Genomic DNA, 17,034 nt, shown 5'->3' with positions numbered 1-17,034 from the left:
AAAGGTAGGTTACATATTGTGAAGGTGTCCTATTATCTCATGACAACCCCATCCATACATCCTCATTGTGTGTGTTTTTATTAATTGAGTTGACTTTGTTGGAAAAAGTGTTAGTCTTTTGTCTTTGCCTTTTGTCTCATCTTGAGTGTGAAACCTCATTGACTTTTGATACCACTTCTTTGCAAACATTGTTTCAGTGATTGTGCTTCGTCCTCATTTTGTCATATTTATTTTCCCTTTCCCTTTTCTTTATTGTTTGTTCGTTTCCACCACCATCATCCCAACCCAAAAAAACTTCAACCAACCTGTGGAACCCCTCCTCGAAACAAACAAAATCAAACAAAACCCCAACTAAAATGGTTGATCCAATCAAACAAAACCCTGCTCCTCTTCCTATCCACTCCTCCAATCAGAGCCCTCAGCTCCACCTCAGGATATCAAGTGCTCTAGCCCCAGCTCCACCAATATCCTGGTAAGTTGGCGGCCTCCTCCTACGGAGTTACAGAACGGGATCATAGTTAAGTATGCCGTCCAATACGCCGCCACTGAAGGGGAGGACACCACCACCCGAAAAATATCCGACATCCCTCCAGAAAGCTCCCAGTACCTCTTGGAAAACTTGGAAAAATGGACGGAATACCGTGTGACAGTGACTGCTCACACAGATGTGGGTGAAGGACCTGAAAGCTTACCACAACTCATCCGCACCCAGGAGGATGGTATGTTTTTCCGAAACCGCTGCCCCCGTTGCAAATCCAGTCTGCCCTCTAACCTCTAACCCCCTTCAGATACTGTCTAACAGCATCAACAGTCCCTCTGACCTAGCATCCCTCTCTTTTTCTTCCTCCTGCTTCTATCAAAGTTGGCAACACTCCTAACTCTCATTATGAGCCCACTTTTACTAACTTGGACCACTTCTGTGCAACTTTTTTTTTACTAAACAGACTGCCCTAACTTTTTTGTAAAGCTCATTTAACTTTTTGTCAGTATTTTTCTGCCTTGATCCCCTAATACTCAATTTCAACATATGGTATGGCATTTTCTCCTGCATCGAAGCACTTCAGGCCTTTGACTTCCAGTACCAAACTGTCTTTTTTTGTATGAGAAAAAAACTTGAGATTTTAACTGTTTTTTTTTAATGAATTTGACTAAATGTGAAGTTATGGACAGTGGAAAGGGAAGGTTTATTTTTTTAAATGGCCAAAAAAAAAAAAAACATTTTTAAAATATATATTTTATTTAACTTTTTCTTCACGCTTCATAGCCAAAATTCTTGCATAGTGCTTCAAGCTTTTGAAGCATCCCCTTTGGCTCCTCTTTTCAATTTTAACAAACACATTTTTATTCCATGTTTTTAATCCACTACTCCCATTTTTGAATGTTTTCAGATTAGGTCAATTGTCAGACCTGTTTTTGGGGTTGTTTTTCTTTTCCCTTGCCATTGTTGAAATATTGATATCATACAGTGCTTGTTGCCGTATGCTCCCCTTTTGTAGATTTTTTCACCCCAGCATTTTGCTCTTTGGAGTTGGCCAGAAATTCAAAGGGGAGAAGGGGTTCTCTATAATCTTGACATTCTTTCTTTTATCCCATGGTGTTCCTCCAGTTCCCAGCGGCCCGCCTCGTAAAGTCGAGGTGGAGACTGTCAACTCCACGTCAATAAAAGTCATCTGGCGCTCGCCGATGCCCATCAAGCAGCACGGGCAGATCCGAGGGTACCAGGTGCACTATGTCAGGATGGTTAATGGGGAGCCCATGGGACAGCCAGCCATCAAGGACATCTTGATTGACGATGCGCAGGTAAGCACCCTCATCCTCCGCCTTCCGCCCAAAACTCGCAGGTTCTCTCACCTTGAGAAGTTCTCTGACACAAGGACAGAGCATAAGAGTCACACCTGCCAGTGAAAATACAAGGATACACTACTAAGCCGTATAAAGTGTTGTTAAAACCACACGTTTTTACGATATGGTTTAATCCTGATGACACCAATTAGTTTCTCAGGATCTTTGAAACTGAGTCACCCATTGAGTAAATATATGATAGATACACATTCATACATTGGTGTGCATTTATAGGAATAGACCTACGCAGTATGGGAGTCACCATCTGTTACTCTCATTATCTAGTGGAGACAATCACAGGAACTACAGTGCATTCGGAAAGTATTCAGACCCCTTGACTTTTTCCAAATTTTGTTACATTATAGCCTAATTTTAAAATGGTTTAAATTGTTTTTTTCCCCCCACATCAACTGAACACAATATCCCATAATGACAAAGCAAAAACATTTTTTTTTTAATGTTTACGAATGAAATAAAAAAATAAAAAATATCACAACTACAATGCCATGCGAAAATATTCACTCCTTGGTATTTTTCATAATTTGTTGCCTTACAACCTGGAATTAAAATGATTTTTGGGGGGTTTGTATCATTTGATTTACACAACATGCTTACCACTTTGAAGATGCAAAATATTTTTAATTGTGAAACAAACAAAAAAACAGAACTTTTCACCCCCAAAGTCAATACTTTGTAGAGCCACCTTTTGCAGCAATTACAGCTGCAAGTCTCTTGGGATATGTCTCTATAAGCTTGGCACATCTAGCCACTGGGATTTTGCCCATTCTTCAAGGCAAAACTGCTCCAGCTACTTCAAGTTGGATGGGTTCCTGCTGTTGTACAGCAATCTTTAAGTCATACCACAGATTCTCAATTGGATTGAGGTCTGGGCTTTGACTAGGCCATTCCAAGACATTTAAATGTTTCCCCTTAATCCACTCGAGTGTTGCTTTAGCAGTATGCTTAGGGTCATTGTCCTGCTAGAAGGTGAACCTCCAACCCAGTCTCAAATCTCTGGAAGACTGAAACAGGTTTCCATCAAGATTTTCCCTGTATTTATCGCCATCCATCATTCCTTCAATTCTGACCAGTTTCCCAGTTCATGCCGATGAAAAACTGGTGTTCTCAGGGTGATGAGAGGTGTTGGGTTTGTGCCAGACATAGCGTTTTCCTTGATGGCCAAAAAGCTCATTTTTAGTCTCATCTGACCAGAATCCCTTCTTCCATATGTTTGGGGAGTCTCTCACATGCCTTTTGGCGAACACCAAACGTGTTTGCTTATTTTTTTCTTTAAGCAATGGCTTTTTTTCTGGCCACTCTTCTGTAAAGCCCAGCTCTGTGGAGTGTACGGCTTAAAGTGGATCTATGGACAGATACTCCAATCTCCGCTCCAATTTCCAAGCTTTGCAGCTCCTTCAGGGTTATCTTTGGTCTCCTTGTTGCCTCTCTGATCAATGCCCTCCTTGCCTGGTCCGTGAGTTTTGGTGGGCGGTCCTCTCTTGGCAGGTTTGTTGTGATGCCATATTCTTAAAAAAATGTAATAATGGATTTAATGGTGCTCTGTGAGATGTTCAACGTTTCTGATATTTTTTTATAACCCAACCCTGATCTGTACTTCTCCACAACTTTGTCCCTGACCGGTTTAGAGAGCTCCTTGGTGTTCATGGTGCTGCTTGCTTGGTGGTGCCCCTTGCTTAGTGGTGTTGCAGACTCTGGGGCCTTTCAGAACACGTGTATATATACTGAGATCATGTGACAGATCATGTGACACTTAGATTACACACAGGTGGACTTTATTTAACTAATTATGTGACTTCTGAAGGTAATTGGTAGCACCAGATCGTATTTAGGGGCTTCATAGCAAAGGGGGTGAAAACATGTGCACAAACCACTTTTCCGTTTTTATTTATTTATTTTTTAAAACAAGTTATTTTTTTCATTCACTTCACCAATTTGGATTATTTTGTGAATGTCCATTACATGATATCCATATAAAAATCAATTTAAATTACAGGTTGTCATGCAACAAAATAGGAAAAACACCAAGGGGGTGCAAGGCACTGTACATAAGTATTCATAGCATTTATTCAGTACTTTGTTGATGCACCTTTGGCAGCAATTACAGCCTTGAGTCTTCTTGGGTATGATGCTACAAACCTGCATTTGGGGAGTTTCTCCCATTCTTCTCGGCATATCCTCTCAAGCTCTGTCAGGTTGGATGGGGAGCGTTGATGCACAGCTATTTTCAGGTCTCTTCAGAGATGTTTGATCGGGTTCAAGTCCGGGCTCTGGCTGGGCAGCATGACGCTGCCACCACCGTGCTTCACCGTAGGGATGGTGCCAGGTTTCCTCCAGACGTGACACGTGGCATTCAGAGCTCTGTCAGAGTAACCATTCTCCCCCGATTGCTCAGTTTGGCCAGGCGGCCAGCTCTAGGAAGAGTATTGGCGGATCCAAACTTCTTCCATTTAAGAATGATGGAGGCCACTGTGTTCTTGGGGACCTTCAATGCTGCAGACATTTTTTGGTACCCTTCCCTAGATCTTTGCCTCGATACAATCCTGTCTCGGGGCTCTACGGACAATTCCTTTGACTGTGGGACCTTATATAGACAGGTGTGTGCCTTTCCAAATCATGTCCAACCAATTCAATTTACCACAGGTGGACTCCAATCAAGTTGTAGAAACATCTCAAGGATGATCAATGGAAACAGGATATACCTGAGCTCAATTTCGGAGTCTCATAGCAAAGAGTCTGAATACTTACGTAAATTAATATTTATTTATTTTTCGTCAATAATGTCTAAAAACCTGTTTTCGCTATGTCATTATGGGGTATTGTGTGTAAAAAAATATATATAATAATTTAATCAATTTCAGAATAAATCTGTAACATAACAAAATGTGGAAAAAGGGAAGGGTTCTGAATAGTTTCCGAAAGCACTGTAGGGGCATTAATTGAAATGTGATGAATCACACATCCTTAAGTGCAATGGAACTGACATAATCAATAACTTATTGGTGTTCAGTGAATGACATCTCTTAGGGGTAAAATCATCCGTCAGTATATGTTTCTTGTCTGTGGCTTCTCCTCTACTGCTCTCTCTACTCTACTATCTCACTAGTGACCACTGACTCTGTACTTAGCCTTTGTTTTGTATTTCCTCTTTCCTCTCTCTCACATCTTAATCAGTGGGAATATGATGATTCAACTGAACATGTGAGTAGATACAGAGACCTAATACAGAGTTAATCCCGTTCCCCCTTCGTTCCCCTGCATGCTCTGTGTCTCCTCTGTTCCTGACCTTCGCATGGTTTTGACTGTATTGAACCTCACATTACCTCCTAACTGTTCTGAATCCAGCTAAGACAAAAAGAGAAAAACATACTGCTTGTTTTCTACTTGTAAATTGATATGGAATGGCTTGACTAACAGAAATACATGGCCAACATTACAAGGCTATTCATGAATGCTTAGCGGTGTTGAATATAATAAACAACATTTTCGAAAGGGGACCTAGTTTCAAAAAGATAATACTCTATGTTACCATTGGTACTGCACTACTTACACCCTTGCCTTTTCAATGCATGGAGTGACCTATGCTGACACGTTCACCAGTCCAGATTGTTAGCATGGAGCCAAGGATCATATGCATTGAGCAAAGGATGGTGGACTACATAGTGGCAGGACAGCTTTGTACCAACCATGTTCATTGCCAGTCATTCACTAATTAGTGAGCTGATATCTGTGAGATAATGTCCTCTGAATTAATTACAGCATAAATGCATGTACAAAAATATGACCTCCACCCTGCAAAAATGCCCAAATTGAGGCACAATCCCTAGCAAGAGTTCTAAAAAATCCCTATTATTCTAATCTACAGGAAATGGTCATCACAGAGCTGCAGGCTGAGACTATGTACTCAGTTGCCGTGGCAGCCTACACGACAAAGGGAGACGGAGCTCGCAGCAAGGCCAAGCTGATCACCACCACTGGCGCAGGTAAGGAAACTGTCATCACTGACAAATCTCCCCCTGTCCCTCTGCTAATGTACCCTGTGATCATCCCAAAATGCATTTGTGCTGTAGAGAGCTGTGAAAATTGCATCCAGTGAAAGGAAGCAAAAAAAAATGCTAATCGACCTTTCCCCCCATGGCTATTAAAGTGTGAATGCGGCTAATTGCCACCTCAATTATGACAACAATTGTAATTCCGCTCAGCCGCCGCTTTGACATTGGAATGCTCACAGGGGTTAAGGAACTAATGGAAAAATCAGGTGGGGAAATAGGGGAAGAAAAATACTTCCGAATTAATGGCAGCCCGACAGTCTGTTCTGCTCTCATTGGTTTCTTTTGAGAGAGAGGCATGACACAATCCAAATGGCAATTCAGAAATACTTTGCTGTGTGTGTTTGACATATAATTGCGCTGTCGTCTAATCTTGTCTGTAAAGCCTTCCACCTGCCTCCACCGGCGTACAGATACAAATGGCTAGTGTGTGTGTGTGTGTGTGTGTGTGTGTGTGTGTGTGTGTGTGTGTGTGTGTGTTGGTGTGGGGTGGGGGGATAGGAGCCTTCACTCAGTAAAGGCTTCACAGGTATGCCATATTGGTTAGGTATCAAAGCAAACAGCATTAGCATTTATGCAAACAGGGTGTTAGCTATCTACTGCTCCCTTGGTTGGGTAAGACTACTCATGAAGTCATAACAGCATCAGGCAATGACAACCCTTTACGCTGAGTAGGAAAGGAGATCAGATTTTGCTGTCATGTATTATGGCTTGGGTTGTTTTGGGATGTCATCATCCTCTCATAATTGTCATAATGTCCGTTGGATATTCCTTTTAAAATGCTATGGCAGTTTGAATGGTTTCTTTGCATGGTATTTGTATTAAAAATTGTGTTTTGTCACTGCTCTTCTCTTAGTACCTGAAAAACCACGACTCATGGTCAGCCCCACCAATATGGGCACTGCCCTCCTCCAATGGCACCCCCCGGCTTTAATCCACGGCCCCCTGCAGGGCTACCGCCTCCGCTTCGGCCGCAAAGATGTCGACCCTCTGACCATCATTGAGTTCCCAGAGCGTGAGAACCACTACACCACCAAAGAGATCCACAAGGGGGCATCATACACCTTCCGCTTGTCCGCCCGTAACAAGGTGGGCTTCGGCGAGGAGACGGTCAAAGAAATCAGCACCCCTGAAGATATGCCTAGCGGCTTCCCACAAAGCATTGTAGCCGAGGGCGGCACTACCACCACCATTCAGGTGAGCTGGAATCCACTGTTACTGGCGGAGCGCAACGGCGTTATCGCGAAGTACGCCCTGCAGTACAAGGACATCAACAGCCCTCGGAGCCCCTCGGAACTCTTCATCACCGCCCCGGAGTCCACCGTCACCCTTGACAGCCTCAAGGCAGACACCACTTACGATATCAAAATGTGTGCCTTCACCAGCAAAGGCTCTGGCCCCTATAGCCCAAGTGTCCAGTTCAGGACACAGCCCTTGGATCAAGGTAGGACCCCACCCCAATTCAACCTCCCGCCCACCAATCCAACTTCACCCCACAGCCACCACCAACAGCAACCACCTCGTCAAGCCATAGTGGCAGAAGAACAAACAGATTCATCCAATCTCAGGATTGTTTTAAAATCATCTGTATGTATACATAGCCCTCCCACCCCATAAGAAAGAAAGATATCATGAACAGGTGGAGTAAGTATATGTGTCCTATGTCTTGTCATTCAAGCCAAAGGTGAGCCATTAGGTTAAAGAGCTGCTGTTAATTAAAAGGTAAGATAAAAGTAAGCTAAGGTAAGATGGGAGTATTGTAGCCCTGCTAAGACCACTCTAGTGCTGGTTTCAGACTGGTTGTAACGGGAAACATGTTCAGGTAAGAGGTTTGTTGCTCTGGAATCCATTAGAGAGGGTTGTTTGTTTCGTGTCTAAATCATCTGCTCCCCCTTTCTTTCAGCAGTGTTTGCAAAAAATTTTCATGTGAAAGCTGCCATGAAGACAGCTGTGCTCCTCACCTGGGAGATCCCAGACAACTATAATGCAGCTCAGCCCTTCACAGTAAGAGCTTTTCGTATTTTAGTCAACAATGTTTGAGGACAGCAATCCAGAAAATATTACTTGTTTCTGATTGGCTTAAAGGGCATTCTAGAGTGTGCATTATTTCCTGTAAGCAAAAGTTGAATTAAAAACATTATTGGCATTGTTGAATTCGATTTTCATAATAGCAAGCTAGGACTGATTGGTTTGGTTATCTAAACTAGCAGGTCTGTTTGTTTGGTTAGCAAGGCAACTACTGTAGCTTCACTACATGACCAAAAGTATGTGGATACCTGCTCGTCGAACATCTCATTCAAAAATCATGGCCTGGCTCGCAGTCGGTGTTCCACATCTTCCCAAAGGGGTTCGATGGTGTTGAAAAACAGCCCCAGACCATTATTCCTCCTCCACCAAACTTTACAGATGGCACTATGCATTGGGGCTGTTGGCACTGTGCAGTTCTTGTGCTAACTTTGCTTCCAGAGGCGGTTTGGAACTCGGTAGTGAGTGTTGCAACCGAGGACAGACGATTTTTGAGCTCTACGTGCTTCAGCACTCGGCCCATTCTGTGAGCTTGTGTGGCCTACCACTTCATGGTTGAGCCATTGTTGCTCCTAAACATTTCCACTTCAAAATAACAACACTTACAGTTGACCGGGGCAGCTTTAGCAGGGCAGAAACTTGATGAACTGACTTGTTGGAAAGGTGGCATTCTATGACGGTGCCACGTTGAAAGTCACTGGGCTCTTCAGTAAGGTCATTCTACTGCCAAAAATAGCATAGCTGTGTGCTCGATTTTATATACCTGTCAGCAACGGGTGTGGCTGAAATAGCCAAATCCACAAATTTTAAGGGGTGTCCACATACTTTTGTATATATAGTGTATCTAGTAAACTTCCTAGCTACTTCAGTGGATTTTGAACTGATTTCTACCTGCAAATTAACGCATGTCTAGCGACAAATGTGTTCAATTATAGCCATGGTATAAAAGGGACAATCAACTCGGGGCTGTATGTGTTCTCTGGAAAATATTCCAACTCCGTGGAAGGTTAGTTCAACTCCGCTAGCAGGTCGTGGAACACACCTTCCACGTCATTCATTATTTTACATAGAATGTATAGCCCTTCGTTGATTATCACTTACCTATAAATATCTTAACCAGCTACCGTATTGAGCAGAAGTTCAGACATGTCCCTGACTAAACAGACCTCAAGTGTCGAATTAGTGCATATCCTCAACATTCACACACCCTTTCCTTCCATCGCACATCCAGATCCTTTATGATGACGGCCAGAGCGTGGAGGTGGACGGCAAGCTCACTCAGAAGCTGATCACGGGTCTACAGCCCGAGACACAGTACTCCTTCCTGCTAACCAACCGGGGCAACAGCGCTGGGGGTCTCCAGCACCGCGTCTCCACCATGACCGCCCCTGACATCCTGCGCACCAAGCCCTACCTGATTGGCAAGACCAACTTGGACGGCAAAGTCACTGTAGAACTACCCTCAGTCCAGACTTCAGAGAAAGTCAGGTGAGTGGCGGGGATTAAAACTAATGCTAACGCTAATCGCTAATTGCAGACTTGTACTTACAGAGCTGGCTATTTAGCCTAATTTGATTGCACTTAATTAATGTGTCTCGGTGGCTGACCTAATCTGTTTATTTACTTTCAGCTCATCTTTTGGTTCAATTATATCAGCATGATACCATTAAAGCTTATTTCTCCTTATTGCTCAATGTCACTCACATTGCTGTTACGTTATCTGTATAGTTGCACCTAATAACTGGAAGGGACAAGATTTTTCACAGATTTCTCACCACTTTGTTTGTTTGACAGGGTTTGAAAGGTCAGAATATCAGCACTGACCTTCATTGCTTTCTTTAGAATTGTACTCTGTATTTTACATTCATTGCATTGTATCAAGCCTGTTCCTCTTGTTCTCCCTTCCTCAACACAGAGAGGATGACACCATGAATTCTCCCATCCAATTTATCCCACTCCCCAGTATTAAGTCTTGTAATGTCTCTCCCTGACTTTCCAAATAAGCTCTGGGTTGTCAAAAGGCCAACATGCAGATCCAATTGTAGACTGGCATTTCAAACCCATTTCGGGTTTTGATCTTGCTGGATGCACTCGGGCCCACTCTCCCCCATGCCAGAGCTTAAGCTAATTAGCTTCCCATTAGCCTGCCACACTGCCTTCCTGGCTAAAGCTAGCTAGCACTGTGCCCAGCCAGGAGAAGCCCTCAAAAAAAGTCTGGCAGAGGCTATTATCTCTCTTGCCGCCCGATGGAGGGATGAAAATCCCTCTAATTCCAGCTCCTCTTCTCTCCCTTGCGAAGGGCTGCTAATTAGCCCACGGAGTCTTCAGCGAGGTGTGACAGTGTGCCCGGTTTTTCTGATCATGCTTCAATTAAAAGACAAACATGGAAGAAAACCAACTCTTAATGGAATGATAACGGTATAGCGTAACTCTCTAATGTCGCAATCATTTGTTGCTTTTGTCTCTTGTCCTCAACACCTCCTACCCTATTACACCTACAGGATTAGTAGGATGCTCCTCAACAAAAAGACTTGTTATGGTCCCCATGGAGACTAAACATTGTTGTGTCTGAAGCGGAATGCTGTGATCTTGGTTTGTTTTGTCTAGACTCAGCATGTGACCATGTAAAAATGGTGCATTGTAAACGTATTGTCGAGTGAACTGACAATGACCTTGAAAAGCTTGTGTTGTTTTCTTTCTTTCCCCTCTCATTTTCTAGGGGATACTACATAGTGGTGGTGCCTCTGAAGAAACAGCGCACAGGAAAGTTCCACAAACCCTGGGACAGTCCAGATGAGATGAACCTAGAAGAGGTAGGTACCACGAAATAGTCCAAGAAATTAATACAGATTCCAAAAGGTCCTTATTAGACATTACCATTCGATTCCTGTTGTGGATTCACAATATTATTATATTTTTTTTTTAACTAGGCAAGTCAGTTAAGAACAAATTCTTATTCACAATGACGACTCAATACTGAGTGAATTACAATGGAATTAACTTCAACCCAAATCCAGTAGAGACTGCCTAGGTCTCATCGCTCTCTCAAGTCTTACTAAAAAGAAAGGTGGTAGGAAGAACTTGGCTCTTAACTCTACAGATAGGAGAGGATGGGGGTGGGGAAACCTGGGGACAGGGCTCGTTGATTGATGCAAATAGCTGCAGAGAGCATTATTCATATGGAAATGAGGTAGAACATGGAGTAGTCATCAAGTGCACTGCAACTCCCCCCCCCCCCCCCCTTCCCACCTCCTCTCTCCCTCTCAACTGAAATTACCTTGAAGAGCTGCATCAGGCCTCTGTGTCTGTCCTTATTCAAGGGAGAGGTATCACATTGGTTATGCACAAAAGTACTTGACAACATTTATATTTAGCCGGTCTAGGTATTTGAGAAGCTTTCATGCACTGTGTATGCTCAGGTACATTAGTGGAGAAAGCTTACGTAAGGATTTTGCCGTCAAACCGTAAAGTGTGCATGCTCTCTGTGATGCGTCAAACGCATATAGACCGTCTCTCAGCTATGTTAATGGCCTTCACCTGCCTAACACGTGAAACATTCCTAGCACTCATAAGATACTATGGATGGCATTCAATGAATTGCAGTAAGTGGGTCTCCAGATAGCGCTTCCAGAAGTGTCTTTGGACAGCTCAGCGTTCAACACCATAGTGCCCTCAAAGCTCATCAATAAGCTAAGGACCCTGGGACTAAACACTTCCCTCTGCAACTGGATCCTGGACTTCCTGACGAGCCGCCCCCAGGTGGTAAGGGTAGGTAACAACACATTGGCCACGCTGATCCTCAACACAGGGGCCCCTCAGGGGTGCGTGCTCAGTCCCCTCCTGTACTCCCTGTTCACTCATGACTGCACAGCCAGGCAGGACTCCATCCATATCATTAAGTTTGCCGATGACACAACAGAGGTAGGCCTGATCACCGATAATGACGAGACAGCCTATAGGGAGGAGGTCAGAGACCTGGCCATGTGGTGCCAGGACAACAACCTCTCTCAACGTGATCAAGACAAAGGAGATGATTGTGGACTACAGGAAAAAGAGGACCGAGCATGCCCCCATTCTCATCGATGGGGCTGCAGTGAAGCAGGTTGAGCTCTTCAAGTTCCTTGGTGTCCACATCACCAACAAACTAACATGGTCCAAGCACACCAAGACAGTCATGAAGAGGGCACGGCAAAACCTTTTCTCCCTCAGGAGACTGAAAAGATTTGGCATGGGTCCTCAGATCCTCAAAAGGTTCTGCAGCTGCACCATCGAGAGCATCCTGACTGGTTGCATCACTGCCTGGTATGGCAACTGTTCGGCCTCCGACCGCAAGGCACTACAGAGGGTAGTGCGAACGGCCCAGGGCCAAGCTTCCTGCCATCCAGGACCTCTATACCAGGCGGTGTCAGAGGAAGGCCCTAAAAATTGTCAAAGACTCCAGCCACCCTAGTCATAGACTGTTCTCTCTGCTACCACACGGCAAGCGGTACCGCAGCGCTAAGTCTAGGTCCAAGAGACTTCTAAACAGCTTCTACCCCCAAGCCATAAGACTCCTGAACATCTAATCAATTGGCTACCCAGACTATTTGCCTTGCCCCCCTTTTACACCGCTGCTACTCTCTGTTGTTACCATCTATGCATAGTCACTTTAATAACTCTACCTACATGTACATATTACCTCAACTAACCGGTGCCCCCGTCACATTGACTCTGTACTGGTACGCCCCTGTATATAGTCTCGCTATTGTTATTTTACTGCTGCTCTTTAATTACTTGTTACTTTTATTTCTTATTCTTATCCATATTTTTTTAAACTGCATTGTTGGTTAGGGGCTCGTAAGTAAGCATTTCACTGTAAGTTCTACACCTGTTGTATTCGGCAGAGGAAATATGTACATGTAGGTAGAGTTATTAAAATGACTATGCATAGATGATAACAAAAGAGAGTACCAGCAGTGTAAAAGAGGAGGGGCAATGCAAATAGTCTGGGTAGCCATGCTGTTGTCTCGCTGAGTCTCATCTGCCGATTTTGGCTGATGTGTCACGCCTTGAACGATTACCCAAAAGTCGCCCCCTCCCGTCAGAATTGATTTGTTGGTCAATATCGGGCTCTCACCTTTTCACAACTTTTCCCAAGGGCGGTTGGATTTAGCACTGTTGACATGGGAGATGATTGAATACATTATCGGACAGTGCCACCCGCCCATGTGCCAAAGCCAGTGCAGACACTTGACAGGCGCACACACACTCCAGAGAGAGAGAGAGATATGGAGTTAGAGTTCTGACCGAGTAGCTGGCTTGGCTCACGTTGATACGATGTGTTCATTTCGGGAAGTCAAGCAGACATGAAACCCTTACATACATTCCCTTAATCACTTATTTATGTCAGTTTTCATTGGGCATGAATCAGCGTTATCTTGTAGCCTATAGCAATAACACTTGAGCGTAGAACTGCATACCATTACACTTTCCCATAAGAGCAAGCCAAGTTCTGCATTTTTTGTGCGGAAGCAATCACACTGCCATTGTAAAAGTGTGACCTAATTCACATTCTGTCCAGGTTGCCTGGTGTTGCTAGTTGGTAAATAATGACAGGTCGTCCTATTAGTGCAGAGCAACAATGCAATTTGAGACGTGGGGGAGACGGGGGGGTGGAGAGGGGGTTAGACTGGTTCGAATATGCTGAAGCAGCATTTTTCTGTTATGATACAATGCAGTCGCCTTGGGGACTCACCCCTGTATTTTGATTTGGATGTTGCGTAAGGCTACTGGCCAATTACATAATGGGAGTGGCGGTGTGTGTGTGTGTGTGTGTGTGTGTGTGTGTGTGTGTGTGTGTGTGTGTGTGTGTGTGTGTGTAATTACCCATGCTGAGCAAGGAACAGAACACCATTGCATTGTTGTTTAAGTGATACCTTGAGGCCAGGGGTAGGCAACCCTGTTCCTGGAGTGCTGCAGGTACTGCAGGATTTTGTTCCAACTAGGCACCTCACCAGACCAACTGAGCTAATTAATCGGTTAAGTGATTGCCTAAATTCAACACACCTGGTCTTGCAGGTCGGTTAAAAACTTCTTATGGCTGCAATCCCGTTAACGGGATCGATATGACAACAGCCAGTGAAAGTGCAGGGGGCCAAATTCAAACAACAGAAATCTCATAATTAAAATTCCTCAAGCATACAAGTATTTCACACCATTTTAAAGATACACTTCGTGTTAATCCCACCACAGTGTCTGATTTCAAAAAGGCTTTACAGCAAAAGCACCACAAACGATTATGATAGGTCACTGCAAAATCAGAGAAAAACACAGCCATTTTTCCAGCCAAAGACAGGAGTCACAAAAAGCAGAAATAGAGATAAAATTAATCACTAACCTTTGATGATCTTCATCAGATGACACTCATAGGACTTCATGTTACACAATACATATATGTTTTGTTCGATAAAGTTCATATTTATATCCAAAAACCTCAGCTTACATTGGCGCCATGTTCAAAAATGCCTCCAAAATATCCGGAGAAATTGCAGAGCCACATCAAATAACAGAAATACTCATCATAAACTTTGATGAAAGATACATGTTTTACATAGAATTAAAGATACACTTGTTCTTAATGCAACCGCTGTGTCAGATTTTAAAAAAGCTTTACGGCAAAAGCACAATATTCAATAATCTGAGAACAGCGTTCAGCCACAAAAGGAAGCCATACAGTTACCCGCCAAATTGTGGAGTCAACAAAAGTTATAAATAGCATTATAAATCTTTACTTACCTTTGCTGATCTTCGTCGGAATGCACTCCCAGGACTCCCACTTCCACAAGAAATGTTAGTTTTGTTCGGTAATGTCCATCATTTATGTCCAAATAGCTATTTTTGTTAGCGTGTTTGGTAAACAAATCCAAAGTCAGGAAGCGCGTTCACTAAAAGCAGACGAAATGTCAAAAAGTTCCGGAACAGTCAGTAGAAACATGTCAAACGATGTATTGAATCAATCTTTAGGATGTTTTTAACATAAATCTTCAATAAAGTTCCAACCGGAGAATTCCATTGTCTTCAGAAGTGCGATGGAACAGAGCTCCCTCATGTGAACGCGCATGGTCAGAGCATGTTCAGGTCATGATAGACCTGACTCATTCCTCTCTCATTCGGCCCCACTTCACAGTAGAAGCATCAGACAAGGTTCTACAGACTGTTGACATCTAGTGGAAGCCGTAGGAAGTGCAAACTGACCCATATCCCACTGTGTATTCGATAGGCGATGAGTTGAAAACCTACAAACCTCAGATTTCCCACTTCCTGGTTGGATTTTTTTCTCAGGTTTTTGCCTGCCAAATGAGTTCTGGTATCCTCACAGACATCATTCAAACAGTTTTAGAAACGTCAGACTGTTTTCTATCCAATGCTAATACTAATATGCATATATTAGCAACTGGGACTGAGGAGCAAGCAGTTTACTCTGGGAACCTCTGGGCACCTTTTCATCCAAGCTACTCAATACTGCCCCTGCAGCCATAAGAAGTTAAATCAAACATAGTACAGTTGGTGCTCTTAGCACTTTCAATGAGTAACCCCACCTATATTAACCCTTGTTGTTTAGCATGCCATAGGGTATTCGCTAAAATACAATTAAAATAAGTGCATTCCAGTGACTATAAGCCATCATGCAATTGTGATGGTTCTGGTATCTGAGGAATATAGCAACGTAATATATCCTTATTAGTCAGTTTACAACATATTTGCCTCTCTTTTCTTCAAAGTTATGCAATGCTTTAGCACTTTAGCCCTTGTCCTCTTTTTATCGCCAATGGAGCCAAAAATAAAAATGTGTTGTGACACAAGGGCCAAGGATTTCACCCTGAGCCAGTCAGGAACACAATACACACACATGCATGCACATACACACACGTGTACACTCACAAACACACACACACAGAAACGGCAGAGCCACTGGAACATCAAAACATTGTCTCCTTTCTTAAATAAATCTGATTTTTGATTACTTAAAATCCTTTTGAAATGTTTGACAGTACTAATGATTATTCTAGAATCTCATTTAGGTAAATCCACACATGTCGAAAATCCTTGCCGTGTAAGACAAATGAAATCCAAATGGTAATATTTCCTCTTCCGTTGCAATCAGTAGTTTGAGCTTTTGTAATCAGGAGGGATGTAACACAGATTTGATCTGTGTGTGTGTGTTTGTGTCCACGTTTGTGCGACAGTAAAACAACTGTCTTTGTTCCTTTTTATCGACTGTCTGCATCATTTCTACTCTTCACTTTTAGCTGCTGAAAGAGATTAACCGAACAAGCCGAGGCCTTCGCTTCCGGAGGCAAGCTGAGCCCAAAGCCTACATCGCTGCCTACTTCAAAGACCTTCCCACCGACTTCACTCTGGGAGACACCAAGATCTATGGTGACTTTGAAAACAAGCAGCTCGCCAACGGCCAAGAGTACATCTTCTTTGTGCTTGCTGTCCTCGATATCTCTGAAAATGTAAGTATATGCCTTTTTATTCTTTTTTTCTTAGAAACCTCTTCTCTCTCTCTCTCTCTCCCTCTTCCTTTGTTTCTCTTCTCTTAAGACACCCCACTCCATAAAGGAATTAGTTCAAACAGGCACTACAGTCGGCCCTCTGGCGATTTCCTTTGCCAGGGATCTTTCGCCTTCATGCTTAAAGTTGCATGTTAAACGTCAAAGACCCAAATCCACTGTGTCTTGGCAGGGGGCACCTCCCTTGGATGGATGCGTTACGTCGAGTCCTTTTGAGCTCCGGTCTCTGAAAAAGGGCCACGGCAAAGAACGGAGTCTGCTACTGCAGAGGGGAAATTCCACAGAGGCTCCTGCCAATCGCAGGAATATCTCTATAACGGGACTCCTCTTTAATTGCTCGCCTACGGGCGAATGCCTTTATCTCCTCCACTGCAGCTAGTGTGTGTGTGTGTGTGTGTGTGTGTGTGTGTGTGTGTGTGTGTGTGTGTGTGTGTGTGTGAGTCAAAGGAGAAAGGGGCATGATTAGTTGACTAAACGTGGAAGAATGATGGATTTGATGAGCTGGGAGGTTTTACGGCAGTCTGTCTTGGACTCCGCCAGTCCTG

General features: G+C 43.6%; 1 protein-coding gene across 3 annotated transcripts in view; it reads left to right on the top strand.

Annotated features, from left to right (window-relative positions):
• The window catches only part of LOC120049659 (receptor-type tyrosine-protein phosphatase delta-like), a 225,566-nt gene that overhangs the window by 162,648 nt on the left and 45,884 nt on the right, over nt 1-17,034 (top strand). Inside the window, exons 11-19 of one of the 3 annotated variants that reach the window (XM_038995997.1) lie at nt 414-719; nt 1,607-1,800; nt 5,035-5,061; nt 5,726-5,843; nt 6,766-7,353; nt 7,813-7,913; nt 9,166-9,422; nt 10,654-10,747; nt 16,223-16,432. In XM_038995997.1, the coding sequence (XP_038851925.1) occupies nt 414-719; nt 1,607-1,800; nt 5,035-5,061; nt 5,726-5,843; nt 6,766-7,353; nt 7,813-7,913; nt 9,166-9,422; nt 10,654-10,747; nt 16,223-16,432 (1,895 nt within the window). The remainder of the gene's footprint in view (nt 1-413; nt 720-1,606; nt 1,801-5,034; nt 5,062-5,725; nt 5,844-6,765; nt 7,354-7,812; nt 7,914-9,165; nt 9,423-10,653; nt 10,748-16,222; nt 16,433-17,034) is intronic. The other 2 variants (XM_038995996.1, XM_038995998.1) reach the window with 2 other exon arrangements.

This window comes from Salvelinus namaycush, chromosome 6 (assembly GCF_016432855.1).
Source record: "Salvelinus namaycush isolate Seneca chromosome 6, SaNama_1.0, whole genome shotgun sequence".
Classification (NCBI taxonomy): Eukaryota; Metazoa; Chordata; class Actinopteri; order Salmoniformes; family Salmonidae; genus Salvelinus; species Salvelinus namaycush.
The sequence above is the reverse complement of the archived record's forward strand: the minus strand, read 5'-3'. Positions and strand labels throughout refer to the sequence as shown.